Source organism: Columba livia, chromosome 22, assembly GCF_036013475.1.
Source record: "Columba livia isolate bColLiv1 breed racing homer chromosome 22, bColLiv1.pat.W.v2, whole genome shotgun sequence".
Lineage (NCBI taxonomy): Eukaryota > Metazoa > Chordata > Aves > Columbiformes > Columbidae > Columba > Columba livia.
In genome coordinates this window covers 7,121,940-7,147,691 of record NC_088623.1, presented here as the reverse complement: position 1 = coordinate 7,147,691, position 25,752 = coordinate 7,121,940, and the positions used below count along the sequence as shown (strand labels likewise).

The window sequence follows — 25,752 nt, the reverse complement described above, 5'->3', positions numbered from 1 at the left end:
CAAAGCGATGCCCTGTCTCTAACGCTTGGCTGCCAGGCTGCCGCTGACGTGAGGAGAGGCCAGACACGCCGGACACACCAGACACGCCAGACCAGACCCAGGGATGGCCGGAAACACGTTCCTTGTTTAATCAAGAAAACCATCAGGGCACGTGTGGGGCTGGGATGATGCTCAGCGATAGCCCAGCTCAAACCGGGCTGGCCAGCATTGCCACGGGGCCCTGGCAGCCTCGGGTGCTCCGTGTCGCAGCCCACACTCGCCCGGGCGCCTGCTGGGTCTCCAAGGTACTGGTGAGCCCCGGCAAGGGACTGGGCTGCAGCTGCCACCATCTTAACGAGCATCCTCTGTCCCAGGAAGCCATTGCCTTGCAGTGCCTTTGGTGTTCACCTGGGAAGAGGGAAGGAGAGACATCAAGAAAAGGGAAACTCACCGCCACCCCCCCGGCACGAGGTGGTTCCCCAGCACAGACCAGGAGCATGGAGGCTGCTGTCCCCACAAGACACCCCAGCGCCCGCCTCACCTCCCTCCTTCCAGCACAGCCTGCAGCGATTTCTTTAGAGCTGCGTTGCTGCAGCCCAGAGCAGCAGTCAGACGGCTCCGGTGCGCTGGGGTAACCTGGGATGGAGAAGAGCAAGATTCTGCCCTGCCAGGAGCACACCTGAGCCCCCGGCCAGGTCCGGGGTCCGCAGCAGCCCCAGCCGCCAGCACACAGCAGATGTGCCGGGCTCTGCTCCCACCTGGCTTTGGTACGTGGTGAGCACGGCCATCAGCAGCTTGGCATAATTCAGCGACGTGGTAAAGGCTGGGGCCTGTCGGCACAGGGTCAAGACCAGGAGATCAAAGAGCTCAAGAGGCAGCTCCTCCTGCAAAGAGCCATGAGTAGCGAGACGGTCCTTGCTCCAGAGCTGCTGGAGCTGGCAGAGAAACCTGGGGGACCAGGGGCCCCTCACCTGCCGCCCCAGCACGGCCTGCACCACCGGCAGCAGCTTCTCAGACAGAGGCACCTCCAGGACCTGGCTGCGGCGGGTGAAGGGTGAAGAGGAGCCCGGTGCTCACGCAGCCTTGCTGGAGCTGCGGAGCCGCCGGGCAGCGGGAGGGCGGCGGCAAAGCCGGCACGGCGCCATCGCTCACCCGAGCAGCAGCCGCACGCAGTCTGGTGCCAGGCACTCCTCCACAAGCTCACACACCAGCTTGGTCTGCTCAGCGCCTGCAAGAGCAAAGCAGAAGGGGGCAGAGCCTCCAGACTGCCCAGTCCACAGGGACATGTCTGACCCTTCCTGGCACCCCTTCACACAGGGGTACACCCCACTCAGGACACCCAGAAACCACAGTGTGCCCCCTTCTGCTGTTGCGGATAATCCAGCTTCTTTACCCACCCACAGCAAGAGTTTAATTAGCACCAATCCTAAGAAAAGGGGATGCTGCTGTGGCAAAGATCCATGCAGGATCCCCCTCACGCCAACGGGTCCTTCCTGGGGCAGTTTTGGCCCCAGCGTGAGGAGCTGCCAGGAACCCTCCAGTTCACGGAGAAACAACAGCTGTCCTTTGGGAGAAGCGATGCTGGAACCAGCCTGGCCTCCCCTCCCTCTCATCTGTAAACCCACCCACAATCCTAACTCCACCTGCCCAGATACAACCAGCACCACATTCTGGGTGATAAACGCCCCACCAGGAGACAGCACTGCAGCTGGGGCTCCCCTCCCGCTGGGTGCAGCTCTCAGCCCCTCTGCCGCGTCTCCGCAGCCCACCGCACCTTCCCCCGGCTGCCGCAGGACCGCCGCCACCACAACGCCACAGAAGGGCTGGTAATACTTGGAGCAAAACGACACCAGGGCAGCCATGAGGTGTCGGGATGGTGGGTGGGTGAGGGACCGGACCTGCAGACAGAAAGGGCAGGAGGTGGGGATGCGGAGGAGGGAACGGGGGTGCAGGGAACCTCCGCCCCCACACTTACTCGCCCCAGGAAGAGCTGCTCTGCCAGGACGGCTGCGCTGGTGTAGCTGAGTTCGGGGCTGAGTGCCAGCAGCCAGCTGCAGAAACGCAGCAGGAGGTGCTCGGGGCACGTGGAGAGCTGGAGGAAGGAGCACAGCCCCTCGAGCTGGGGGCAGCAGAGGGGAGAGGGACGTTGGGGACAGCAGCGGGCTCCCGCGGCACTGCTGGTGCAGGGAGGATGCTGAGGCTCACCTGGCCGGGAGAGCAGCTGTTCAGGACACGCAGCTCGGGCGGGACGCTCAGCGCCGGGTGCTACAGGGAAATAGGGTCCCTGAGTAATAAGTCAAACAAAGCAACCCACAAAATACAGCTCTGGGGCTTTTCTGTTCCCCGCACCCCCCGCCTGGGCCAGCACGGACCCCGTGGGCTGCCATCACACAGCAGGTCCCCGCAAGGCAGAAGCAGGTGTGAGCCCCCGAGCCCAGAGGAGGTGGCCATGGGGCGCTTTACTCTTCTCCAGCCACCCCTGCGAAACCCACCTCCCATCCCTCTCCCACCCCTTCCGGCATGACCCCAGTTAGACCATCAGCTCCAGAAGAGAGACAGAAGAAACCACTTACATTGGATTCCTTCTGCAGCAGCATTTTCAGCCTCGGTCCATGTACCTGGGGAAAATGAGGTGAAGGAACAGAAAGCGGATTGCAAAGGCTCTCTGGCTGGAAGGGGAAAGCAATCCCTGCGCAGTACCTGCAGAAAGGACTGGAGCTCCGCTGACAGCTCCACCTGGGAAACCTTCCCGGGGCCGCTGGCCGCGTCCTGCTGGGAGCTTCCCTGAGCAGCTCCAGACGGGCTCCGAGCAGATCTGTCCCCCAAAGTCTCCCCAGGCCCCTCCTCTTCCACCCCTGGCACATCCCCGCTCTCCTGGGTTCCCGGCGGGTCACATGCTGCCTCCTCCAGCAGCGGCCTCTTCCCCACTCTCCCCTCGTCCATCTCCAGGCTCCCCTCCAGCACCTTCTTGCGCTTGCCACCTTGAAGCGCAGAGTTGGCCACATCACCAGTGGCACTGGGCTGCCTGCTGAAGCACCAGTTCAGTTTTCTTTGCCCCTCTGGCTTGTTCCGGGCAATTCCCCGACACAGACACCGGAGCTGCTGCTGGCACGCTGCAGACAAGGGAAGGCGAGGTGGGGAGCACGGCTCTCCCTGCGGCCCCCGCCGGAGCAGGCTCCCCAGCGCCCGCACCCAGGGGTCCCCGTGGGAGTCCCGCTCCACGGCCCCGAGCAGCCGCGCGAGGCAGCTCCCCGGCACCACGGCTTGCACCGCGAGGAGCAGGGAGAAGAGGTTTCTCTGGCACACGACAGGGAGCAGCAGCAGCCGCGGTTTGCTGGAAAAGGAGAGAAAAGGTAGAGTTGACAGGTCAGAGCAAAACCCCGAGTCTTTATTGCCAACCTGCCTCACAGAGCAGAGTCTAAGAGGACAGGAGGCAGCAGACGCCTCCGCCAGCTTGTGCAGACACAAGCTGGAAGACCCGCGGGTCCCCGCTGCGATCCCAACTTCACGTACGAGCTGTTGCACAGTGGGAGGACACACAGTGCAAAACGGGGCACGCAACGCGCCAAACCGCCCACAAAACATCGAGTTCGAGAAACACAGCTGACTCACACAGCCAGCGCCTGCTCCGGCCCCTCCAGCGCGGGCTCCTCGGCACACAGGGCTGCGATGAGGCGCTGCCAGGAGAACGCCGGCCCGGGCCCCTGCAGGGCCTGCGCCCGCTGCAGCAGCCGGAGCGCGGCCAGCGGCCCAGAGCGGCCGCAGAGCGCGTGGAGCAGGAGGCGGCACGGCCGGTCCAAGCGCTGCAGCCAGGGGGGCTCCATCGCTGCCAGAGGGGCTTCACAGCCACCTGTAAGCACATCGTGGCAAGCCCGGGGAGGGGGGTCACACAGAGAGGGGTGCGGGATGATCCGCGCATCCCGACAGGGCCGGCCGAGCTCCGGAGCAAGGCCGGGGGTCTGACCAGCAGCAGCTGCAGCTTCGGGGGCCGCTCTCACCTGTGCGCGGGGGGTCCGTGGCTACACGCATCACCGCAGGGTGCAGAAGCGCTGCCGGGCCGGTGATCCCAGGGGACCGGGAGCTCCCGGAGCCCTTCGGCTCACAGCTCCCCCATCACCAGCTCCGCGCTCCCGGGGGCTCCCGGCCCCGGCGAGCCTGGGAGCGCAGGGTGCCCGGTGTCCCCCCCGGGACCGCCCGGTGACCCCCGCCTTCCACCCCCGGGACCGGCAGCACGCGCCGCTTCCGGCCCCGCCCCCTAAAAAAGCGCGGCACGTATGCAAATCAACCCCACGTGCAAAAGTTACGCGCCATGCAAATGAATCCTTAAAGGAAAAGCGCACCCCCCGCCCCAGCCCAGGCAGCGGAGCCCGCAGGCAGCGTTACGTTAGGCAGAACATTTTATTTGGCTAAAAGCAGATTAAAACAGCCCCACAGCTGCCCGGCTTCCCCCTCCCCGGCCCCGTGGGTGTTAAAACCTCCCACTGCCCCCCCAGCTCCTGCGAGGTCCCCCATGGGTGCAGAGTGCAGCACCACCAAGGAGGGGAGAGAAAGAGAAAGGGGGGGACTGTGCCCCACTGCCCAACACCCCCAGTTTCCTGAGGATGTGAGACCTGCTGGGGGCTCAGTCATCGACACGGGGGTGGCTGATAAACGCCAGCTGGACTGTTTCCCACCCCTGCAACACCCTCCGTACCCAGAGCCCTCCAACCCAATAGTGGGAGCAGCTAAACATGACAAAAGCAGATGCCTCCCCCTCCCGGAAGACATTTCCTCGCCCGTAACAGCACCCAGACCTGCAGGGGATCTCATGGCTTAGTCAGAGTCACTGAAGTTGGCGAAGAGCACCTCGTGGCCATAACTTGAGTAGTGAAAGTCCGTGTCCAACAGAGCCAGCGTGAGAGCCCATTCCAGCATGCAGAGCTCCTCGTCCTCCTCCTCAGAGCTCCCTGAGGCAGAAGGGCTGAATTCCTGCAGCACAGAAGAGAGGATGAGCCCTGGCCCCCAGCCCCATTGCACGGCTACACCGCACCCAGCCCCGGGACACGCCGCCCCGCTTACCGCGGGCATCCTGAACCGCTGGCGCCGTGGCTGCCGGCCGGCAGGCAGCTCGTGCAGGTAGATGCAATCTGACCCGAACGGGCAGCGGCCGCGGTTCCGGACGAAGAACTTGCACCTGATTTTCCTGCAGGATTCGAAGCGCAGGCGTGAGCACAGATCCCAGAGTAGCACAGGACCCGCAGCGCCAGGCACTCACCCTGTCCGTGCCTTGAAGGTTTCGATGAGCTTCTCCTTCTCAGCCCTGTCTGAGACCCAGTATTTGTGGGGGATGTAGTAACTGGACGTGACCCGGCACTCTGGGCAGGCCCTGGGTAAAGGCAATGGGTGCAGGTGGCTCTCCCGAAAATGGAGCAGGGAGCACAGGCTCAGCACCCACGGACACAGCCTCACCCAACATCCCTATCCCAGCTCCAAAGCGCCTGTTCCTGAAGTAAAGTCGCCACAGTCCCTAAGCAACACCACCAGACCCAAGAAAGGATTTCAGGATGCAGAAGCGGTGATGGTGACCACCCTGCCATGTCCCTGTCCCCACTCACTTGATGACTGCACTCTGGAAGTCCTGGCTGCGGCGCCACCTGCGGATGCAGCCCACGCAGTACGCGTGGCTGCAGTTTGGGAGGATCCCGAAGAGCCGCTCCTCCGGCAGTGGCTTCTCGTACACCCGGTCCATGCAGATGCCGCACACCACGGCCGCGCTCCGGGCCCTCAGTGCTGTGCTGGAGACCAGGGCTGCTGCAGCACCCGGCTCTGCAGGGACCTGCAAGCAGAGCAGCTCAGAACTGCAACCCCTGTCTCCACTGCCCCGGCCCAGGGGACCAACACGGCATGAGGGGACTGCTCAGCCTCAGGGGACGCCCAAGCCCACCTCTGCAGGGTCGGTCCCCATCGCAGCCTCCACCGCCGCCTCTCCGGGGTCAGAGCAATTTGGATCCAGACGCAGCCCGCGCGGTTGGGAGCCTGCAGGCAGGAGAGCTCTTAGAGGAGAAAAGCACATCCAGCCCCATCACCAAAGAGACAGGCTGGCTGCTGGGAGAGCACAGGCTTAGCAGTTAAGGTCCCCACCCTAAAAAAGCTGCTAAGAGAGCTTTGCACAGCCCCAGCTGGGCCCTGCCTGAGCTGGAGGGAGGATGATTTGGTCGAGAGCAGGCACAAGTACAGGATGATCCACCATGATCACTCCAGTATCCTCAGCTGCACACCTACCTGAGGCACCCCGAGCTCGTGCAGGGATGAATTCTCCACCCATGGCCCCATAGGGGACATTATCAGGTGCTGGGATGTTCTCGTCTTTCTCTTCTTCCTCCGCACTTGGGAACTTGAGGGCCATGTACATCATGCTGGGGACAGGATGGGCCACGCTGCGCTGGGCTCGCCCCCAGCCCCTGGCCGCAGCCAAGGGCACCCGGCCGGGCTCTGAGACCCAGTGGCTGTGGGGCACGGCGGGCACAGGACCATAGCGGGTCCCCACCGGCACCGGCTCGTCTTGGATGTGCTGGTAGCTGGAGGGAACCAGGGACACACAGACAGAGGGTCCCATCAGTCCAGCATGACACCTCCTGGCTCCCAGCCCATCCTCGTGGCACCAGGTCCCTCCTCGCTGCTCCTCACCTGCACCGTGCCCCGTAGCTGCAAAACCCGCTCTGGAAGTACCGGCAGATGGGGGCTGGCTTTCTGTCGTGCGAGAAGCGGCAGTTCTGGCCCCACTGACAGGATCCACGGGCAAAATTCCTGCCAGGCAGAGAAGCCCCACGGCCGGGGTCAGATCCCTGCTCCTGGGAGTAGATCCTGCTCCAGATGGCCTGGATGGGGCCATATCTTTGGAGCCCCCAGGCTTGTGCCTGGGTTCAGGAACCCTCCACAGGGCTCTCCCTGCCCCATCCAGCCTTATCTCCTGGCTCATTGCAAAGCAAACAAAGCCCAGGGCTGGGCCCGAGCGAGGGGGCTCCAGCAGCCGTTGCACAAGCCTGGGGGCTTCCCCCAGGGCCGGGGGAGCACGGAGACCAGCCGGGCTGTACGGACCGCTGGGGTGCCCCCCAGCTCCCCGCAGGGACACGAAAGGGGCAGAGTCCTCGGCTGGCGGGGGCAGCCGGGCGGGGGGAACGAGTTCAAGGGCATCACAGACCACCCGGGCCCCGCAGCCCCATCTCAGCCCATCTCCCCCAGAGCTGCCCGCAGCCGCCCCCCCGCTGCAAACCGCGCTACCTGCACACGGGCCTCGGACACCCCCCCCGGGCCCGGAATGCCCCAGACGCCACCAGCGAGCGCGGCTCCATCTGCTCCGGCCGCTGAGGGGCCGGGTGCCCTCCCGGGTCTATTTATGGCCGGTGGGTGCAGCCGGTCCCACCCCGGTGACCGGCCCCACCCTGGTAACCGCCGCCTGCCCGGCGGCCCCGGCGGCTTAACCCCCGCCCCGCCGGGCCCTGCGGGGCCCCCTGGGGTCCCTGCGGCACGGGAACGGCTGCGGACCCCGCCAGGGGGGCTGGGGGGGCTGTGGCTGCGCCCCACAAACTCCGGGCTGTCCCCGACCCATCGCGGGGTGTCCCAGGGAATCACGACAACCCAGCCAGCCCCACGGTCTCTGCGGGAAACCCTTCCCCGCCAGCTCCCCGGGAAGTCCCGTCAAGAAGGGCCGGGTGCTAAGACGTTCTTAAATACTTAGTTCAGGTTTATTTAAAGTCAAGTCAGTTCGCGGACACTATATTATTAAAAACACCTGGAGGTTTGTACTTCTAGCAAAAATATACATTTCAGTTTGGGGTTTGTTACACTGCTGAGGAGGGAGAGCAAGAAGCTCCCCGGGTGACGGGCACTCACGAGGCCCACGCGTTGGCCGCGGCGGGAGGTGCCACGGGGGGCTTCGGGAAGGACAAGACCCCCGGCCCCGGCAGCACCCGAGCGTCTCCGGTTCCTTCCCCGAGAGGGCTTCAAAGTGCTTCAGAAACGGTAACTTGCAGCACTCCTGCGAGGCAGGGAGGGGCAGGGAAACTGAGGCACGGCCAGGAGCCCGAGGGCGGCAGCAGGGGCGGGTTTGGGACCAGCCAGTCCTGTGGTGTGCGAGGGAAGCCCAGAGCTCTTCCCCTGTGGGTTTTGAAGTAGTTATTGCAGCAGGGAAATCCGCTACCCCGAAGAAGAGGAAAATAAAATAAAACTGACTAACTTGTTCCCACAACCCCTCCCTGGGAAGATCAGCATTTTAACAAGGCTGCTGGGGACACGGGGGGCCACGAGCTGCAGACGGGGAGGTACCGCTTTTCGGGTCAGACACCACTGTCCCGGAGGGGATGAGCCCTTCCCGGCTGTGCCCCCACCAGCCCCGGTGCCGCGGCCCCGCACCGGGTCCCGTCCGGGCAGCGCCGCCGCGACTCCCCGCCGCCGCATGGAGCCCCTGGCGGGCCCCGGAACCCGCAGCTGTCCCCGCGCTCGGGACGGCGGCAGGAGAGGGCACAGCAGCTTCCGCCCAGCTGCGCTCACCCAGAGGCTCCTGCTCATTGTGAGCATCCCGCCCTCTCCCTCCCCTTTTGTACAATCTGGCATCTACACCGTGTCGCACGGCTGCACCGCGAGCAGCCCCAGCCCTGCCCTGGCCCTACAGACTTTCCTGGTAACTCACGTCTGCTCAGAACAGCCCGGGGAAGCAAACAGATTCCGGCCTCTGCTCTGAAGGTGAATTTTCATGAGTCAAACTCTTTCCTTCTCCCCTCCTCATCCCTCCATCTCTTGTACCGAGGTGCCGGGCCCCTCTGAGGCTGGGGCACCAGGAGCAAAGGCTACCACACGGCTCGCACCATCCCTCTGGAGACAGGAATGCACCGGCAGCGAGGGAACTGCAGCTGAGGGTTTGTGCCAGGACAGCCCGACCCAGCTTCAAATGCTCTGGCTTTTCTTTGGAAAAGAGAGAAACTTGCTTTTGTCACACTGTCCCAGGCTTCCTGGCTCAGGACTACATCTCCGGAGTGCAATAGAAGAAAGAAAACAAAGACACACGGTAAGTGCTGTTGCTGGCCCCGCTGGACACCCGCACCGTGCCCGGGCCACGTGGCGACCGGAGCATCCCACACCGTCCACCCGGGACACGTAAAGCGGGCAGCCGCTCCAGAGCTGGGCTGCAGTAACGGACACAGTAGCTTACGATTCACCTTTGTAAATCTGTTAGTGTGTGTTAACGGAAGCCCTGGCCCAGCAGGTGGTGGCTGCAAAATCTTACGGCATCTTGCCCTATGTACCATACATCAGGGTCACGTAGAAAAGAGTTTCCAGTATAAGAAATGGAAGACACAGGGAAACGTTTTCTTTGTTTTGTACAAAAAGTCTTGCTGGGAATCCATGGCTTCGTTCTCATAAATAACAGGTCCTTAGTACATGTCCTTGTAGATCTCCTGCAGAAGTGGGTGCAGAGATGTCTCTGTCTCTGTCTTCTTGATCTTCTGCACCAGCTGGGCGTGCTCGGTCACAAGCTGCCGCAGGTCGGCCATCTTCTGCAGCAGCTTGGGGAAGAGGTACTGGGCATCGGGGTGGTTGGACTGCAGGTGGAACTCCAGCACTCGCAGGATGTTGTCCTGGATCTCCTCTACCTGCTTCACATTCACCAGGCCAGGCCGGTCTGTGGAGAAGAAGCATGGCAGCTGTAGCATTACGGTGTAGCCCTCCAAAGCACACGCTCCTCCTGGGAAAGGGAGACAGGGACTGCAACCCACCCACTGCGCCTCCAACCTCGTCAACTAGACAAGGGGTGAAACGGGCCCCAGGACAACACATCCCACAGCACGCTACGAGGAGATGCTGCTTCTACACTCCTTGTTCTTGGTGCAAGCTTGCTAGGCGTCCCCACCACAGAGCAGCTTTGGCTCTGGAACTGTTCAGTTCTCCTGTCCCTCGAGATGCTGACGGCAGGGCCGGCTGCTGCTCCGCACCCCAGCCCAACCACCCCAGGTACCGGAGGACTCTGCCCAACACGTGCACGGCCCAGAGCACCCGCTCACCTCCGCACAGGATAATGGCGGCCACAAACAGAGACAGGTCACTGTCATCCAGCTCCAGCGCGTTGAACTTGACAGCAAACTCGAATTTGGGCTCCATGATCTCGTTGAAGGGCTTGCGCAGGCTACGCAGGAACTCACGGGTCACAAAGCCGTTCCCGTTGGCCACCAACAGCCCATCCTTGTTCATGATAGAGGCCAGCATGGCGAAGATGGCCTCGTGCACCCCGTACTTCAGCAGAGTCACTTGGTCGTTCAAGTAGAGGCCCACGAAGCTGGGGATGCTCTTGGCAAACTCGGTGAGCTCCCGCACGGTCTCCACCGTGGTGCACTGGCAGCGGTAGAAGACGTGCACCCCGATCTCCTTGTAGGGGGGAATGCCGTTCACCAGTTGTTTCCACACCAGCCCCTTTTCTGCCTGCCACAGTGTGTCCATGTCGTGGATCACAAAAGGCTGCTTGAAAAAGAAACGAGCAGTTAGGAACCCGCTGTGGGGACCTGAGATACCAGCCCTGCCAAGGACAGCGGTGTTCGCCTGTCAGCGCCCGGGCGATCTGCATCAGCACCGATGTGCAGAGCAGTGGGGCAGGACACGCAGAGCCCCACGGCTGCAGCTGGGACGGGTGTGCGGAGCAGATCCCGCAGGAGGGAGACGTGCAGCATCTCCCCAGGAACAGCCGCCCCGGTGTTTCACAGCCCACCCCGCTGGCCCCGGGAAGGAACTTACTGGGGTGCTGCTGGCCTTCCCGGTCAAGATACCTCTCGCCTTCTTTTTGGTCATGTTGAAGTTTTTCAGGTAGGCGTTGTAGATGTGCTTGGAGAAAGCTTTCAGGTCGGCCACCTGTGGGTTCTGGCAGCTGATCTCGTTGGCCGTCAGCCCCGCCACCAGCTTCCTCTTCTCTGCCTCTGGCATGCGGCCAAAGCGGATTGCTGCGGTGGGGGACAAAGCCAGCGGGTCAGGACACTGGGGGTGACCCCCGGACAGCGATCTGCTCTGCCGGCGCAGACAGAGGTCTGCTAGAACACCTGCGCTACACAACGTCCTGCTTCTCCAGGGCTCAGCTCCTCCGGCATCGACACCTTCCTGAGCCAGCGCAACCTCACGCAAAGCTCCCATCCACAGCTCTCTGGGCTCTTGCACAAAACCTGCTTCCCACAGACACACCTTTATTTGGCCAGGAACAAGATGGTTACACCTGAAGTTAAAAAATCCCAGCACAGAAGATCAGTCTGTGTGTCCAGTTCCCTCTGGGTCAGCCTGTAAGGGAGAGCCGAGTGCGGACAGCCAGCCCACCAAGTGGGAGCAAACAGCCCCTTCTCGTACGGAAGAGCGGGATGAAGAGCCAAAGGCTCAAAGCATTTGGTTTGAAAGACAATCTCCTAGCAAGACAAGAGCCACAGGATAAAGCAAGCTCCATACAGCCTCTGTATGTGAACCTTCACAGAAGGGCAGCCAGCTCTGGGGACAGAGGTGACACTCACCGTTATGTGACATGCCCAGCGAGAGGCATTTCTGGAAGCGGCAGTACTGGCACTTGTTCCGGTTCTTCTTCTGAATCTTGCAGGTCCTCTCGCACTTCTCGTACTTCAGCTTCATGCGGATTGTTCGGCGGAAGAAACCCTGCGGGCAGGTGGCACAAAGGGGGACGTGGAGCAGGGGGACAAGGGGACAGCAGTGTCAGCACCTGCGGTTTGGGACCAGGCTGGTTTATTACCCCCAGGAGCCTCACGGAGGCTCAGCTGGGCGGGGAGGGGAGCCCTGGGTCTCTTGGACATGAGCAGAGCCTCTGTCCCAGGAGAGCTGCTGGGGAATGCACAGGGCAGCGCCGCTCGGCGTGTGATACTGGAGCCGGCCAGCAGAGAGGGATGGAGGAACGAGCCGCGCCAGCGCGGCCCTGGGAATGTCTGGCAGCCCGGGGCAGCTGACGCAGCCCTGCTGGCATCTGCGCTGGGGAGAGCACGGCAGAGGCACATCCAAGCTGTGGCCAGTGATCCCAGGGGATAAACACACAGCTCGCTGCTGATCTGCAGCATGAAAAGCATCTTTAAAAGCAAAGTCAGGGTCTCTGTGGGGATAGATGGATTTGCCCTACAAAATAAAGCATGAAGAGGTAAGATTTTGGCCATAGGCATCTCAGCTGCCTCCCCCAGGACAGTATTTGTGTGCCTGTCTCTGCGCTCCACACTCTCTGGACAGGCTGCAAATGCTCCTTTATTGTAACAACTGCTCGGTGCTCAGTCGGCGTGCTCCCTGGGGTCTGCTCTGCGCCTGGCACCGCGGAACCCAGCCCTCGCAGGGCACGCGTACCTTGCAGCCCTCGCAGGCGTGCACGCCGTAGTGAAACCCCGAGGCTTTGTCTCCGCAGACCCTGCACTCCACGTTCAGCGCTCCCAAGGCCATCTCCTCACAGCCCGTCTGCAGCTGGTCTGACAGCGACGGAGAGGAGCTCTGCGAAAGGTCTGCACACACAAAGGGAAACGTCTTTTCGTGCAGCAGCCACAGGCCCAGGGTCGCGTCTGACTCCTCCAGCCCTGGGGCTGACGAGGGGTCTCCAGCGCTGTCCCGGCCGGCAGTGAAGCTCTCAGAGCTGCACAGGCTGCAGACACAGGCCATGTCTGGAGCCAAGCGTGTGCCCAGCAGCCCAGAGACTGATGCTGATTCCTTCCCTCTGGCGCTCATCTCTAGGCAATGAAACCCAGCCAGCACATTTTATAATCCCCAGTTGGCAGGTGGCTGGCACCGGGCTGCCCAGCTGGAACGCCTGGGGCTCTGGAGGAGCTTCTTCAGCAGCAGCAAACCTCCCTCAGCTCCTACAATCACTGAGAACTCCACAGCATGGCCAGGGAAGCATTCTCAGGCACCCTGTCAGTCCTCTTGCTCTGGGCCACAAAGTTACCTTCCTCTTATTTTAATTTCCACCTATCTCCCAGCCTGCTGCCAGCAGCTGTGCAGTGACCACAGAGCAAGAAATAAGCCTCTCCACAACTTGGCTCTCGATGCGTTATTTCACAGAGGGAAGAGATTATGACAAGCCACACTCCATTCGCAGCTGAGCACGCTGCCCAGAGGACACGGTGCCTGGCGCTGCCGGCACAGACCAGCTCCCGGCTCCGCTCACCTGTGTAGCTGCTGGAAGGCAGCGAGTTGTCTGGTCCTGCACTTGGGTCCGAGGCTCCGCTGGCCACCATCACTGTCTTTTCCTCTTCCTCCTCCTCTTCCCTGACCTCAGGTACTTCCTTCTGTAGTTGTTCCATAATTGATCACCCCTCAGTGCCAAGACTGCAATCCCTGTCATAGCTCTGGCATCATCCGGGTCTATCTGAGATGGACCCTGCCAGGCTGCTCCTGCTGGCCTGGGGAGAGAGAAACGCGCGGCGTGAGCTCCGAGCGTCCGGCCGAGCACCGCGGCGGAGACGAGCGCAACCGCGGACTTTTAAAGGTCACTGCACTCTGGTGTCAACACCGTGGGACTCAAGGAAGCAAAACCTCACTGGAACCATATTTAAAGACAAGCCCCCAGCCCGTGTGAGCCATCTACAAGACCAATGGCTTCCTGCCGGCCTCCGCGCTCCTTCTTGTTGCAGCGTCTGTGTTTATTTTCACTCCCCGTGTTGTAACTGGCCCCGGTTCCTCTGCCAAGAGCTGCTGGGCTGAACGTGTTGCTGTTGCTCTGCGCAGCTGCCACGGGGCAATCAGCGCGATCCCGACGGCCGCACAATCCAGCCACTGTCTTAATCCCGGGTTTCCTGTGGGAGGAACGGCCCCATGCTCCCCCGCCCCGCGCTTCCGCTCCTTGTTTGCCCAAGTCCATCCCAAATAGCCCACAAAAACCTCAAGCCGTGCAGCGATGCGTCGCCAGCACCGTGACCATCACGGAGTTGTTCCCACCTCCCCCCAACTGCACCGATCTCGCCCAAGTGCCCGGCTCACGCTGCAGCGTCCCGGCGCCCGTTCACCTCCAGATCCTGATTCCTCAACTGACTCCTGCTTGAGTGACTAGTATCTCTAGCCCAATTTATGTAGAGTTGCACCCACTTCCTTAAAGGAGCTACTCTTAAGTGGAGAAATATCCACCCGAGCAGGCGCTGAATCCAAGCTTTCAGCAGGAAGCCACCGTTTGCAGGCACGAGTTACAGCGTGCCGCCGGCGGGAAGGAGCCCGGGCGCTCGCACAGGGGCGCTCGCAGGCGCCTCGCGGCGCGTTGCCGTCGGAATACTGTGGGCACGTCCCCAGCCGCATCCCCAGCGTGCTGCTCTCCACCGCCGGGCCTGCTCGGGACCGCGTGCTCCTGGGGTGACAGCGAGGTTGTGACACGCAGCTTGCTCCCCAAAACCCACCCAAGCAACCCCAAAACTGCGCTTGCAGTGGGCCTGTCTAGAGCCGGGCGCGCAGCCCTGGGAAGGGGCCGCAGAGGGCGAGATGTGCTCAGACAGCAGCGCGGGGCTCCAGCTGCCCACGTGCGCATGGGCATTGCGGGAAGGATCAGGACTCGGTCAGATCCCACCCTTCGAGTGGCTGGAGGGTCAGAGAGAGAAGAGCATTTACCAGAAGGCTCTGAATGTGTTGCTTTAGTATCTCCTTGCAGGTCAAGAGTACAGGGGCCTGGGCAGGGGAGCTGTGGGAGCTGTTTGCACACCTGCCTTTCCCTCAGCCCTTCCCCTGTTTTCTAAACAACAGCAATAGAGGGAGAGGAGGAGGAAAAACGGCAGAAATTCCTGCCCGGTGTAACGAGCCCCTTTTTCCATTCAGCAGCTGTCGCATTGCAGCCATGGAAAGAGAGGATGGAAACAAGGACAGGGACCATGAATTCCTTCCAAAGCTTCTCCAGAGAGTCCAGCAAAGCTGCTTCCCTTCCTCTTCCCACAGGATGGGACGAGCAGAGCGCAAGCGCCTCGAGAAGCGCGCTGCCCTGCCTCAGCCCCCGCTCCAGAGAGCCTGGAGCCCCGGAGCTGCCGCGGAGGGGGTCGCGTGCTGGCTCTGGGCTCGGGCAGGCGCTGTGGCTGCCCCGCTCCACACCGCAAACAGCACAGGGCAACGAGTTTGTCTTTCCTAAAAGCAGGAGCTGGCATCTGTGCCAAGCTAAACCACATGGCGGGAATCGGGGGAGAGACGTGGCACAACAGAAGGGGGATAAAACAAGAATAAAAGTTAAAAAGAGACAAATCTTCGGCGTGGATCCCCTGCAAGAAGGCCGCACTTCTCCAGAGCCCAGCAAGCCCCAAGCCATCTCTTCACCAACCTGCAGCTTGCTCCCTTTTGGCCCGATGAACAGGCAAACCTTGGAGCCCGGCTCAGCCGGGCGGCGGCCGGCCGGAGGGACGTGCGCGTCCCGCGGGGGCGGCGTGACCGGCAGCCCCACCTCTCACCCGTGTCAGTCCCGCGTGCAGAGCGAAGCATCACGAGAACAGGACGTGCGTTTCCACACGGACACCCAGCACTGGCAGACAAACAGCCACACGATAAGAGCAAGGAAGTGCTCGTCATTAGAAGGACCTCATCTCTAAACAAGGTGTAGTTTCACCGGTGGTGAGCTCAAACAAGGTAATTTCGGTGCGCTCGTGGGGTGGAGAGAGGACATCGGCCGCCACTCCCCTCCAGAGAACGCACAGTTGTTTCTAATACCTTTATAGAGATGGGACTGAGCAAGTCCCGGCTGCAGCACCAGCGCACGAGATCTCTCCTGGGAACACGGAGTTTCCAGGCAAAGCAGAGTGCCATAAAAAGGTGGAGACCTCCTAAGGGCCAGGTCACGGAGCTGATCTGCTCAAAGCTGTTCTTCAAGTTACTGCAAAAGGGGTCACCAGGAATTGCAAAAGGAAACCAGTTCACCACGGAAGCAATCCTGGCTTGCAATTCCATTCCTCTGGACAAAAATATTAGCCACATTCACAGTCCACAGAGGTGAATCCTTCGGAAAGGGTGAGATGAGAACTCAGCCCTCTGTATGGCAGCACATAGTGAATACACAAACAAAAACCAAACTGGATCCATTAAAAAAATGTGGTTGCTGCTTGTCTGCCGTCATTCGCAGACACCCCTTGGGCTGTGCCACCGCTTCCGACGCCGGCTGACCGAGCACCGGCCTCTGCTCCTCCTACTCCCCAGCTACTACTAATAAAAGCCAAACAAGAGCTAAGCAGATGCTGCAACGCAGGAAAGGTAACTAAGCACACAAAACGGGCGAGACAAACACTGGAAACATGTTTGTTTCTGTTCCTGGAAGATCAATGTACCCCCTCATTAGCTAATGACACCTCAGCAGCATCTGCAGCCCAGCTGCGTCCTCCCTTACTCAAAGTCCTGGCCGCGAGGCCGCTACGAGCAGAAATAACCACAGAATCATAGAAACACCCTGCTTGAGCCGGCACGGGAGAGCCCGCCCGCAGCCCTGGCCAGGCCGGCACGCGGGGCACATCTGCTCGGGGGGACACCGCGTCCCGCGAGCCGCCCAGCGCTGCTCCGTGTGTCACCCACGTCCCGCGAGCCGCCCAGCGCTGCTCCATGTGTCACCCACGTCCCGCGAGCCGCCCAGCGCTGCTCCATGTGTGTCACCCACGTCCCGCGAGCCGCCCAGCGCTGCTCCGTGTGTCACCCACGTCCCGCGAGCCGCCCAGCGCTGCTCCGTGTGTCACCCACGTCCCGCGAGCCGCCCAGCGCTGCTCCATGTGTCACCCGCGTCCCGCGAGCCGCCCAGCGCTGCTCCGTGTGTCACCCACGTCCCGCGAGCCGCCCAGCGCTGCTCCATGTGTGTCACCCGCGTCCCCACGAGCCGCCCAGCGCTGCTCCATGTGTCACCCGCGTCCCGCGAGCCGCCCAGCGCTGCTCCATGTGTGTCACCCGCGTCCCCACGAGCCGCCCAGCGCTGCTCCATGTGTCACCCGCGTCCCGCGAGCCGCCCAGCGCTGCTCCGTGTGTCACCCACGTCCCGCGAGCCGCCCAGCGCTGCTCCATGTGTGTCACCCGCGTCCCCACGAGCCGCCCAGCGCTGCTCCATGTGTCACCCGCGTCCCGCGAGCCGCCCAGCGCTGCTCCGTGTGTGTCACCCGCGTCCCGCGAGCCGCCCAGCGCTGCTCCGTGTGTCACCCACGTCCCACGAGCCGCCCAGCGCTGCTCCGTGTGTGTCACCCGCGTCCCCACGAGCCGCCCAGCACTGCTCCATGTGTGTCACCCGCGTCCCGCGAGCCGCCCAGCGCTGCTCCATGTGTCACCCGCGTCCCCACGAGCCGCCCAGCGCTGCTCCGTGTGTCACCCACGTCCCGCGAGCCGCCCAGCGCTGCTCCATGTGTCACCCACGTCCCGCGAGCCGCCCAGCGCTGCTCGGTGTGTCACCCACGTCCCACGAGCCGCCCAGCGCTGCTCCGTGTGTGTCACCCACGTCCCCACGAGCCGCCCAGCGCTGCTCCGTGTGTGTCACCCACGTCCCGCGAGCCGCCCAGCGCTGCTCCGTGTGTGTCACCCACGTCCCGCGAGCCGCCCAGCGCTGCTCCGTGTGTGTCACCCGCGTCCCCACGAGCTGCCCAGCGCTGCTCCATGTGTCACCCGCGTCCCGCGAGCCGCCCAGCGCTGCTCCGTGTGTGTCACCCGCGTCCCCACGAGCCGCCCAGCACTGCTCCATGTGTGTCACCCGCGTCCCCACGAGCCGCCCAGTGCTGCTCCGTGTGTCACCCGCGTCCCCACGAGCCGCACAGCGCTGGTCCGTGTGTGTCACCCGCGTCCTGCGAGCCGCCCAGCGCTGCTCCGTGTGTGTCACCCGCGTCCCGCGAGCCGCCCAGCGCTGCTCCGTGTGTGTCACCCGCGTCCCGCGAGCTGCCCAGCGCTGCTCCGTGTGTGTCACCCGCGTCCCCACGAGCCGCCCAGCGCTGCTCCGTGTGTCACCCGCGTCCCGCGAGCCGCCCAGCGCTGCTCCGTGTGTGTCACCCGCGTCCCGCGAGCCGCCCAGCGCTGCTCCATGTGTCACCCGCGTCCCGTGAGCTGCCCAGCGCTGCTCGGTGTGTCACCCGCGTCCCGCGAGCCGCCCAGCGCTGCTCCGTGTGTGTCACCCGCGTCCCCACGAGCCGCCCAGCGCTGCTCCGTGTGTGTCACCCGCGTCCCGTGAGCTGCCCAGCGCTGCAAGGTGGCAGCGGCTGCTGCCAGAGCTGCTGATTACTCAGGAACGTGTGATAGAGGGTGCAGGAGGTTCACTCGCTTGCCCTCAGCGGCCACGGCTTGCCAAAGTGAATCACGCACCTACTGCATGTTTACCTCACCCACTTCCTGGACACTGAGGAAAAAAAGAGGTTACAAAACTCGCTGGATTCTTCTCTTTTTGTACCACAATTGACGCTATCCCCGAAACTACGTCACAGTATTTTGCTCCAAAAGGACCTTCCTGCTTTTTCACGTGTGCTGAGGCGCCAGAGGCATCGCAGAAGCCGGAGCTGATCTGGCTCCGGGCAGTGACCTCCAGGCACGTGCGGCGGGGCCGCCGGCCCGCTCTGCCCTCTGGGCTCGTCTCCACGCACGGATCGCACGCGCTCCCACGGCCGGCGGTGGCAGACGCTGGCAGGGGTCAGTGTTTCCGCAGGAATCGTCTCCACACACCTGCACACCGCTGCAGTGAGGGGCTGAGCGGCTCTTAGCTCTTATCTGGAGTCCCGCTTCATCACCTTCAGCAGATGCTGTCAACCTCCGTAACTCCATTTCCTTCATCATCAAAAACACCCCAACCAAAACCCCAAAAACAACCTCAGGACTTTTAAAGTGCTTCCTTCCTGATCCTTTCCTTGCAGTATTAGCTCACGGAGACGGCATGTTTTGGAAGCGAGGAGGAATACGCCTGTGCCAAGTGTCATTGTTTATTCCCGTATTATGGATTTTGACACCTGTTTGCAGTCACGCTCGCAAATCTGGCGTCGCAGGCCCCAGGTCAGCACGCCACGCTGCTCGTGACCATCTCCTCCTGTTGTACGTTCCTGTACGCAGCATTTCCAGGATTACTTTCAGCAAACCAACTGGCATGGCTCACGCTGACCGATATTTGTGTTTTGCTGTCACCTCAGGACAGCCCAGAGCACCCCGGGGCAGGACGAGCAGGTGGGTCTGACCCTCCGCAACCGGGACCACAGCCAGGAAACGCAGCTACCAGGAAGGTGACACCGCCCGGGCTTCTCGGAGCTGGAAACAGCACAGGAGTGTTGCTATTTGAGAAGATCATTAAGGCCGGCGGGGAGGGAGGATCATCCTCACGGCAGCCCAGGGCACAGCAGAGGCAAAGCTCTGGGACACGGCTGCAAACCCACGCACCCGCTGCTGGGAGAGACGTGGAGCAGCTCGTGTGGGGCCGCAGGGACGGTTCGGGTGCCGCAGGGGTCCCACGTCGGACCCGCTGCCCGCCTGGATCTCCTGTTCGCGCTCCATCACCAGCTCTCCCTGCCAGCGCCAGGGAAGCCGGCTGGGATCCATTCCCCTTTCCTGCACCATCCCCAAGGCAGGGGGCTTGGCCGCTCACAGAACTCATTGAACCTGTAAGCTGACGCTTTCCAAAATTCCCCAAGCGCTCTCGGGTGTTACTCTAGGGCACCGGGACCCCTTGTCCTCCCAGACCTGAGCTGGACACGTGGAAGGATCTGGTTTCAGGAACATCAGTAATTATAGAACAGGGATGACGAGGGAGGAGCTCGTGGGAACGGCAATAACGCTTTCCAAGGCAAACGGCGGGCACAGGGTGTCACGGGCTCTGAGCAGAATTTAAATGGAAAACCAGGAAAGCAGCGGATGGGACGAGCTGTCGCGGCCAACGCCACCGCGGCCGTCCTGCCCTGGTCCTGGCCGAGCCTCTCCTCACCACACACCCGCCGGCAGCACTGCGGGTCACACGCAGGTTTGTGTGAACAGGTCATCAACAAAACGCTTCCCTATCAGCTCACGCGGGAAACCTCACCTGCCCTTTCCAGCCACCACAACCGTTCCCGTCTCCACTCCACACCTCTGGTACGGGCTTGGACGCACATGTTTTGGTTTTTGCTGTTCCAAGTCCCAGTTCCCAGACCAGGGCAAACCAGGAAACGCAGCATGAGGGCAACGATCCTGGTGATCCTGGGCATACGGGGCTGCTGCCGCCCGCGGGCCTCAGAGACGTGCTCGGGCCGGACCAGCACACGAGAACCCTTCGTGTTCCTGGCCTGTGCTCCTGTCCCGCCGCCTCCTCCCGGTCCGGGTTCCCCTGCACACCACGGGCTCCGAAAGCCCGTCCGCGGGGACCCAGCAGCACCCGCACACTCGTACGTCAGACCCCTAGCAAAGCCGGTGTGAAAGACCCAACCCAGGCGATCTCGGATGTTCACCAGGTCTTGGCGCACAAACATTTCCCAGGCGTCCTGATCAGAGCAGCGAACAGCAGAGCATTTCGAGAAATCAACCTGAAACCAAGACACAACTTGTGCCGGTTCTGCTCTGAACCCTTCCTGCAACCAAGCCGGGCTCGGTGAACGTCATACACAAGCGTGGTTTTTTTGGGGAAGATGCATTTCACAATCTCCTTGACCAAAAGGTTTCATCTCATTCTGCTCTACACCCTGATTTGGAAACACAAGTGCATCTCAGAGGACGAAATTTAAAAAAATTGTTCTACAGAAAAATCTTATTACTCATTGTGGAAATCACTTCTGCCTGTCTAGACTTCCCCACGTTCTCCAGAGTTATCGCAGCAGCGACAAGCAGTGTATCTCCAAACAGTGACTGCTCTGCGGCACAGCCCGACGAACCTGCGGGCGCCAGCAATGCGGAGCAAGGGAGCCAACACAAATCACAAAATGCACCAGTACCTCGGAACTGCCACGGCCGGGGCAAGCCAGGCTGCGTTCTGGCAGCAAATAACCGTTCAGGCATAAGCACGGTAACGTCATCTCACCCAGTTAACAAACCATTTGCGTGTCAGGTCCCGCTCCACGAAGGAGCCCAAGAATCGTGTCGTGCCAATTCCTCAGTCTCTAAGAACATTTGCAGATTTCCAGTTCATAATTCAATAGCCACAGACAAAATATTCCCCGAAAGGCAACAAGATGTACTGTACAAAAATACATATTTGTCAACAGGCAACATGCTAGAGAGACGGAAACCATTAACACGAGTGAGCAATTCTGCACAACAATGCTCTTGTGATCAGCAAAGCCTCATGTGGCTCGTTACAAAATCCTCCCCACGCGCTGTGAAGATCCTTGGAAGTCCCTGTCCCAGATGCCAGAACAGAGACAGGACAACAGTGGCACAGGCGTGACGCAGAAAAGCACATCTCTGCCCGCGCACCTCGGGCGCGCCGCGGCACACGCGACCCACCTGCTGCGCGCGCGCGGCCCGGCGCTGTCACAGGCCACACGCGGCATCTGCGGCACGGCGGCTGCAGCGAAGGCTTCTGGGCATCGCCCCACGGCCCGTGGGCAGGACCAGGCGCTGAGCAGCTCCCAGGACCCCCGTCCTGCCGCCGCCGTGACCGCTCAGCTCCGTCCCGTCAGGCGACAGGGAGATGAGGCGGCGTCGGCGCTGCTGCCAGACTGCGCGTCCGGATCATCTGGTGACGGTACCAAGTACAGCCCCCGATCCCACGTGCCCTCTCCACTCTACAACAGCCAACTTCAGTCATCAAATAATCAAGAATTAAGTTGCTACACTTTGGCTCAGAAGAACAGGAACTCACAACAGAACTCCTAAGCATAATCCATAAAGATCGTACTCAGAAACTGAACAAAAATAAAGCATGGAGTTTAAATATAAAAAGAAATGTAAGGAGGTGTAAGCTCATGGACAAAAGTGAAACTTGCTGAAAGCAAGCCGCACTTCCCAGGTCCTTCCCTGTCCTAAGTTTTTAGAAGCATACACAGGATAGGCGCGCTGGTAGCGGGCCCGCGCGGAAGGGAAGCGTTACCTCTGCGGAGCAGCCGTCCCCGTCCGCCTGGCGCTGGCAGCCACCGCCCAGCTACCATGTCAGCGCGGCCAGCCGCGACCGCAGCGATCTGCAAGAGAACACAAGGCGAATTTCCACGGCTGTGCTGAAGGCCAGATATTTATGCTGCTGGGAATGCTGGACCGGATCCAGGGACAGCTCTGAAATTCAAACACACGCTCCCTCTGCCGCGCGCCGGGACCACGGGCCGGGCGACTCCCCTGGCGCCGGGGGGCGGGGGCCGCGGTCGCAGCCGTCCCCATGGAGTGAGTCCCCACGGAGACAGACCTGACCCCTTGCCAGTGCTGGAACACCAGGATGTCACCTTTGCCTCAGGTCACCCCCGGCCAGAGGCCGATGACCTCGAGCTTTTATGACAATGTGTGAATTTGATACTAGAAAAAGGTCCACAAGGTGCTTTGTTTACTCAGCTTGCTTAATCCACTTTCAAGAGGCTGCCAGAAAGTTACTGCAATTTTAATGAACTTCCCTCTCAGGTGGTTGAAACTTAAGGATTCGACAGAGTTCATTCGCTCTTCTTGGTTTTCCTGATAACTTTGCAAATAAGCCTTGTACTAATTTCAGGCTCAGGAGAGCAGTAAGAGACCAACGCTGAAAAAAAAAGCTTACGAGGCTTTGAACGAGAGGGCATGGAGAAAATATGTTCTATTTTTAGACACAGTTATGCAGACTAACTGGACTAACATATTAAACAAAGATGTTGTGAACATGATGGGACGTGAACCCGTGTACCCTCCCTGACATCACCCGGCTCCGCCGCTCCTCCCGCCTCGCTGCCCCGGAACGGGACGGCCTGCGAGGCCACGAGCGCCGCCGCGGCCCGCGCCAGCCGGGACCCGCTTCAGGGAGTCCAGAAAGCTGCAGCCTTCGGTTTCACAGCGGGACATTAAAGCTGCAGCAGGTTGCTCATCCCCTCTCTCCAAAACCAAAATGTAGCCTGTCTGAACACCCCAAACAAAGTTTTCTTAAACCTTCCTGATGAGGAACAATAATAACGTCATGACAACCCCACTGGAACATCAAGAGCGGCCTTTCTTCACCTCCACCAGCAATAAAGCCCATCCCTGATTCAGTAACCAAGTGTAAGGTTGACACTGTCAACGAGGACATGAATCACACCCTGAGCTCGCTCGCGTTGCAGATCAGAGCGCTTTGCTGCTCCCAGAGATCTGAGAATTAAACCTACACCGCTGTCTCACCTGCTCCTGCTCGCAGGTAAATGCCAGGGCACGTCCCACCGCCACCACCCACAGCAGCGCTGCCCCAGCTCAGCAGCGCGTGAGGGAACCTGCGGCACATGGCTCCCGAGCTCCCTCCCGTACCCCGCGAGGAGGAAACGCCCACCTCAGCTCAGCCCCGAGCAGTCTGGGCCAGGAGGGGAAAGGGATTCTCCGCCGAAGGCAGCAAGGCAGCTCTCACAGAGGAACGGCGGGACAAGGGCCGAGCGGAGCAGAGACCAGCAACGGGACACGGGCTCTTCGGCCAGCAGGTCCTCAGTCAAGAGACCAGCATCGCCCCCAGCCTTGGGACCCCGACCTACGGGGCGGCCACAGCTGCATCTGCCTCCCACGCTCAGATCCCTCTGCCACGAGACGTTGCCCGGATCCTACAGCACGTCCAAAGCCTGCTTCCCTCGCTGTCCACCCACGGACAACGTGCAGGGGCTTCCCCAGCACGTGGGGGCTCAACAGAGCGACTCCTTCCCACCAGCACGACGGCGACTCGTGTGCCAGAGGCTCCCACCACAGCTGTCGAAGGGGAAGGTGGCCAAGTTACACCAGGACGCTGCTCGAAGCCATGAGACACCATCCAGCCGACGACAGACTGGTACTTGGGAAAAGCACGGATGGGATCAGCACGGGGGGGCGTGTTCCCTTCTGCTCCACTGAAAAGCCGCATCTTCAGCTGCTTTTCCTCTCTGTGCCTGGATCTTCCATCCAGGGACACTAAAACACACCTACCTTGTAAACAGATTTTGAACCTTAATTCAGTGGCTTCTGCAAATAGGTTGGAGGTTCTCTGATCATAAACAAATAGGGCTGTTAAACATCACTTGAGGTGGAGTCAGCACACACAAGCTTCTGAAAGTATAGCACGGCCAGGAGGCCTTTTGATCACACAAAAAAGGGGAGGTCAAAACTCATCTGGGGAGAAACAGCTTGATGGAACAACAGGATCCTTGTTGGTTATAATAACAGAGCTTGAAGCGAGCCAACAAGGAAGGAAAAAATGCAACCTGCTGCTAGGACAAAACAAAGGAGGGAAGCAGGAGGTGAAAGAAAATGAGGTCTTTCGCTTCAAGGTCCTACCACCTACTTCTGCCTGCTCCTTTACCTTTCACCTAGGAGTCTGTAAAGGCTAATTGAGCCAGCGTGCAGATACCACCTTCCTGCACTGGCTACGGGCGTCCGCAGCGCGGGACAAGGGAGCTCGTGCAGAGCTCTCGGGGGCTTCAGAGCCACCAAAGACACCAGTGCCCCTATTTTATAGGTTGAAAAGGGACAGCGTGAAAAGTAAACACCTTTCATCTGGGATCTCCAGCAGAGCTGCGGGGATGAGAGCAGCGCCCTCAGACCGCTCCCCTCGAGAAGCCCCGCGCTGACGCAGCACCGGTGGATCCTGGCCGCCGCGCTTCTCCTCGCCCACCCGACCCCGCAGGCCCTCTCCAGCTGCCCAGGCCCACCGGCCGGTCGCTCTGACACGCACGCTGTCCCGCAGCCAGTCCCGCCCCATCGCCCCGATGTCCCGCGCAGGAACGAGCCCCTGCACCCTGATGTCACCCGCACCCCTTGCCCCCCCCAGTCCCTCCCGCCCCTGGCAGCCCAGCCCTGTGTCACCGGCGCTCCCTGCCCACCCCACGCCCCCCGAAACCCTCATGCGTCCCCAAAGCGTCCCCAGCCTCACCCCGTCCCTGCTCCTCGCGATCCTCCCCCCGCCTGGTCCTCGGGAGGTCCCGTGTCCCTGTCCCCACACACTCCTGTCCGGGACACGTCCCTGTCCCCTCCCCACTGTTCCACGACCCTGTGTCCGTGTCCCCCCCGCCGCATCCCCGCTGCCCCGCCCCGCTCCCCACACCGTGCCCCACAGCCCGGGGGCCCGGCCGGCCCGGCCCCGCTCACCTCCCGCCGCCGCCGCCGCCGCCGCTCGCGCCGCGCGTCACCGCGCCCGCCCTGACGCCACCACACACCCGGCGCCGCGCAGCCAATCAGCGCGGCCGGGACGTCCTGCCCGCGTCACCACGGCAACGGCCCAAGCCCGCCCCGCCGCGCCCCCTGCCGGGCGTGGACGGCGCTCTCTCCAGCCCGCGGCGGGCGCGGGGCCTCATGGGAGATGCAGGCGCGGGGCACGCTGGGCAGGGGCGGGGCACGCTGGGCGGGGGCACAAGATGGCGGTGCCGCGGTGGCCGGTCCCGGGGGCCCTCGGGTGCTGTGACAGCCCCGGGCAGCGGCCGCTGTGCTGAACGGGCGGGGAACGCGGCTGGGACCCGGGCCCTGCGGGCAGCACCTGTGCGCGGCTGCGGGACCACTGCCACGCGGCGCCGGGAGCTCCCCGAGCCGTGTCCCGGGGCGCGCTGCCCCGCCGCGGGAACGGCCGCTCCCGCAGTCGGGCGCCGTGGGAAGCAGTTGTAAGGGCGCCGTGCAAACGGCGGCTCCCGGCGAACCGCAGCGAGTCACGTGAGCGCCGGGCGGGGCCCGACGCGGCGCCTGCGCAGCGGAGCCGCAGCCCCGCCCCCGCCCCGCGCGGCCCCGCGGTCGGAAGAGCCGGTCCCGGCGGGGGGGCCGCGGCCCCAGGGCAAGGAG

At 62.0% G+C, this 25,752-nt stretch overlaps 2 protein-coding genes across 10 annotated transcripts; both read right to left on the bottom strand.

Moving 5' to 3' along the window:
• Positions 1-104: 104 nt before the first annotated feature.
• FANCE (FA complementation group E) lies at positions 105-4,249 on the bottom strand. 5 transcript variants are annotated; one of them, XR_010467526.1, is made up of 12 exons: positions 3,978-4,247; positions 3,592-3,829; positions 2,680-3,313; positions 2,553-2,597; positions 2,185-2,244; positions 1,955-2,098; positions 1,754-1,877; positions 1,132-1,207; positions 951-1,013; positions 738-863; positions 521-615; positions 105-387 (listed from the first exon to the last, which is right to left on the bottom strand). XR_010467526.1 is itself a non-coding variant. In XM_065038465.1 (12 exons), exons 1-12 carry the CDS (start codon positions 4,006-4,008, stop codon positions 384-386), a joined length of 1,644 nt encoding a protein of 547 aa, XP_064894537.1. In that variant the 5' UTR covers positions 4,009-4,245; the 3' UTR covers positions 105-383. The 5 variants fall into 5 exon arrangements, 3 of the variants coding, with proteins under 3 accessions (XP_064894537.1, XP_064894536.1, XP_064894535.1); XM_065038465.1 differs by having other exon boundaries at positions 951-1,017; positions 3,978-4,245; XR_010467525.1 differs by having other exon boundaries at positions 1,132-1,877; positions 3,978-4,249.
• Positions 4,250-7,681: 3,432 nt separating this feature from the next.
• Positions 7,682-25,632, bottom strand: PPARD (peroxisome proliferator activated receptor delta). 5 transcript variants are annotated; one of them, XM_065038514.1, is made up of 8 exons: positions 24,857-24,978; positions 21,914-22,001; positions 13,133-13,367; positions 12,322-12,473; positions 11,496-11,634; positions 10,741-10,943; positions 10,017-10,470; positions 7,682-9,637 (listed from the first exon to the last, which is right to left on the bottom strand). In XM_065038514.1, exons 3-8 carry the CDS (start codon positions 13,266-13,268, stop codon positions 9,390-9,392), a joined length of 1,332 nt encoding a protein of 443 aa, XP_064894586.1. In that variant the 5' UTR covers positions 13,269-13,367; positions 21,914-22,001; positions 24,857-24,978; the 3' UTR covers positions 7,682-9,389. The 5 variants fall into 5 exon arrangements, with proteins under 5 accessions (XP_064894586.1, XP_064894587.1, XP_064894588.1 ...); XM_065038515.1 differs by lacking the exons at positions 21,914-22,001; positions 24,857-24,978 and adding an exon at positions 25,072-25,632; XM_065038516.1 differs by lacking the exons at positions 21,914-22,001; positions 24,857-24,978 and adding an exon at positions 25,072-25,632 and having other exon boundaries at positions 10,017-10,467.
• Positions 25,633-25,752: the final 120 nt, after the last annotated feature.